General features: G+C 43.3%; 1 protein-coding gene across 1 annotated transcript; it reads right to left on the bottom strand.

Moving 5' to 3' along the window:
* Positions 1-242: 242 nt before the first annotated feature.
* On the bottom strand, positions 243-2,261 carry LOC112086622. The gene is made up of 3 exons (XM_024155595.1): positions 1,776-2,261; positions 806-1,687; positions 243-758 (listed from the first exon to the last, which is right to left on the bottom strand). Exons 1-3 carry the CDS (start codon positions 2,259-2,261, stop codon positions 243-245), a joined length of 1,884 nt encoding a protein of 627 aa, XP_024011363.1.
* Positions 2,262-2,841: the final 580 nt, after the last annotated feature.

Below are 2,841 nucleotides of genomic sequence, written 5' to 3'. Positions count from 1 at the left end.
TGTGGATCGATACCCTAAGTACTACAGCACACATCTGTGCACTTTCAGACATTTAGGGGTTATAAATTTAAAACCTGAAGCTTAGTAAAACGAAAACAACAACCCCGCTTTTGCTCGCATCACTCATCGGCAGCTCCCTCGGCTTTGGTTTGTTCATGCGGTCTACCCCTGCAATCGGCTTATGATACCACAGCCATGCAACCCCGAGGTATCTCCTGACTTGTATTGGAACCTCTGATCTCCTAAACCTCGTGACCGCTTGGTTCGATCTCCAAAAACTTTGTTTCAGCTTCAACTTCCTTCGGCTGATCCAAGAACCGCTTGTAAGCTTCACTCTCTTCAGCTAAGTACCCATGCTCTCCTTGATCCTTTGTTAAAACCACTTGGAGAGGATCCTCTGTGTTTAATTCCTCAAGTAGCTCATCAGCCAGCTCCTCCATGGTTTCGATGTAAAAGACTTGTCCACCTATGGTCGGCTTCTTCATCATCTCTTTTACATTGAATTTCATGGTCTCTGATCCAATGTGCAGCTCGATCATGCCTCCTCTGACATCTATGATCACTCCTGCTGTGGACAAGAAGGGCCTTTCAAAAATGATAGGATCCACAGGCTCCTCATCCATCTCTAAGACTATAAAGTCTGTTGGGATCTCAATCTCACCAATTTTCAAAGGAAAATCTTCAAGTAATCCAATGGGTAACCTTACTGACCTATCAGCGAGTACTAAAGAGATCTTTGCTGGCTTGTAGCTGACTAGCTGTTGTACCCCAACCTTTTGGCAATGGTATAAGGCATCAACCTTACTGAAGCTCCAAAATCACACAAACAGCTAGCAAACTTCAAAGGACCTATAGCACAAGGTAAAGTAAAGCTCCCTGGATCAGATAGCTTTCTTGGAACTGTTATCCTCTGAATAATGGCACTGCACTCATGTCTCAGAATTACCATCCCTTGTAGCTCCTTGGTCTTGTTCAAAATCACATCTTCTAGAAACTTTCCAACCTGTGGAATCATTAGAAAATCTTCTATAATCGGCAATGTCATCTGAGTGTTCTCTAACTGCTTTTCAAATACTGCATTTTCCTTGTCTAGGATCTGTTTCTTGAATCTCCCTGGAAAAGGAAGCTTAGGCTGATAAGGATGTGGTTGGACATAAGGCTTCTCAGGTTCAGGTTCCTTATCCACCTCTTTAGCCTTTTCTTTCTTTGAAACCTCATCCTCTTGCTCATCCCTTGGGGCTGCCTCCCCACCGATTTGCTCATTGTCCTCAATGAGCACTATATTCTTTTCTGGACCGGCTAACTCTTTGCCATTTCTCAAGGTGATGGCATTGACATATTCTTTGTGATTTGGTTTTGCTTTCCTGGGTAAAACACCTTGTCCTCTTGATGTGGAAGCTTGATGCTGCTTAAGCTCCCTAATCTCATGTTGCATGGACGCATACTTGGAACCAAAATCAGTAAATCCACTCTCAAACCTTTGTTGTCCTTGTAACAACTGTTGTAGTACACCACACATGTCTGGACCCATCGGCTGCTGTTGTTGAACCGCTTGAGGCTGAAACTGCTGCTGACTGAACCCTGGTGGAAACTTCGGTTGCTGAGGCTGAGAACTGAAGTTACTGCTCTGAACCGGTTGCTGCTGCTGTCCATAGCTCTGTTGTTGCTGCACAAACTGTTGTTTAGGCTGGAAAGAACTTTGAAACTGCTGCTTATGGGCAAAACTTTGTTGGTTCTGCTGAGAAAGATACACCTGATTTTTGAGGATTGGCTACATTGGGGTTCTTATATGAGAGATTCTGATTAGAGTTGTAGTTGTTGAACCTCTGATATCGGTTTTGATTCCCAATGTAATTGATCTCTTCCTGTGTTAGGCCATCCTCATTCACATTTTCAAAGCTCGGTCCTTGCTCATCAAACTCGCCTAAAAAGTGTATAGGCTTTTGTGTTGCCACAGGTACTTTGTCAACCTTGTTTTGAAGCTCCCTCATATCCTTTTCCATCCTCAGCTCCTTGCTATTAGCCCTCTCGAAATCTTCTCCATATGTATTCTTAGACATCACGAGATTCTCGACTAGCTCTATTGCGGCATTGATCTCTTTTTCAAGAAAGTTCCCATTAGAAGCTGTATCCAGTTGATTCCTGATCTTGGGGAGGGGACCTCTGAATAATGTACTGAGAAGAGATGCCTCTGAGAAGTCGTGGTGAGGGCATTGATTGGTGTAGCTTGATAACGCCTGATTTTGACGACTTTTCACCATTGATTTCAAATGCTTTTTCAAAGGTTTTACTTTGTTTTAGGGACTTTTATTATGATTTCCATGTATTTGTAGTTTCAAGGCTCTTTTCAGGAAACTTAGGAAATATGATGGCAAAATGGAAGAAATCCACATTTTTAGCTCAGAGTCAGACCGTCAGAAGTTCAGCCTCAAATGAAGACTTTTTCACCGTCTGATCCAGCTCAAATTTGGATACAATCAAGAGGAGACAACTATCTTTCCATATCACTTTACATCACAAAGATCCAACGGTGCAATCAAAAGATACATGGAGAACAAGTTCACCCAGTTCACCAGTCCCGGAAGACTCTCACCCGTGGGAAACACATGTTTTACCTGTCCTGGAGGACTCTCACCCCCGGTGGACCTTAGGATGAGCCACAAGGCCCAACATCAAAGCCCACTTCTCCATTTCTCTTCAGAGAAGCCCTAAATGAGATCTGGAAGACCTTAGGACCTATAAATACATTGTTTAGCAGCTTTAAACGGGTGTGTGCTCCTGTAATGAGATTTTGAGCCACCAAACTCTGTTTTTCTAGGGTTAGGCCATGGAGATGGGGAT

The sequence above is a fragment of the Eutrema salsugineum genome, unplaced genomic scaffold (assembly GCF_000478725.1).
Source record: "Eutrema salsugineum unplaced genomic scaffold, Eutsalg1_0 scaffold_2, whole genome shotgun sequence".
Classification (NCBI taxonomy): Eukaryota; Viridiplantae; Streptophyta; class Magnoliopsida; order Brassicales; family Brassicaceae; genus Eutrema; species Eutrema salsugineum.
Note: the sequence above shows the minus strand (reverse complement) of the source record. Positions and strands in the feature narration are given on the sequence as shown.

Bases quoted from the DNA above. Each gene is read 5' to 3' on its own strand.
- LOC112086622 (XM_024155595.1), bottom strand. From the start codon at position 2,261: ATGGTGAAAAGTCGTCAAAATCAGGCGTTATCAAGCTACACCAATCAA. The intron at 1,688-1,775 runs GTAGCCAATCCT...AGTTCTTTCCAG, and splicing joins TCTCATATAAGAACCCCAAT to CCTAAACAACAGTTTGTGCA. The intron at 759-805 runs GTAAGGTTGATG...GGGGTACAACAG, and splicing joins TGTGTGATTTTGGAGCTTCA to CTAGTCAGCTACAAGCCAGC.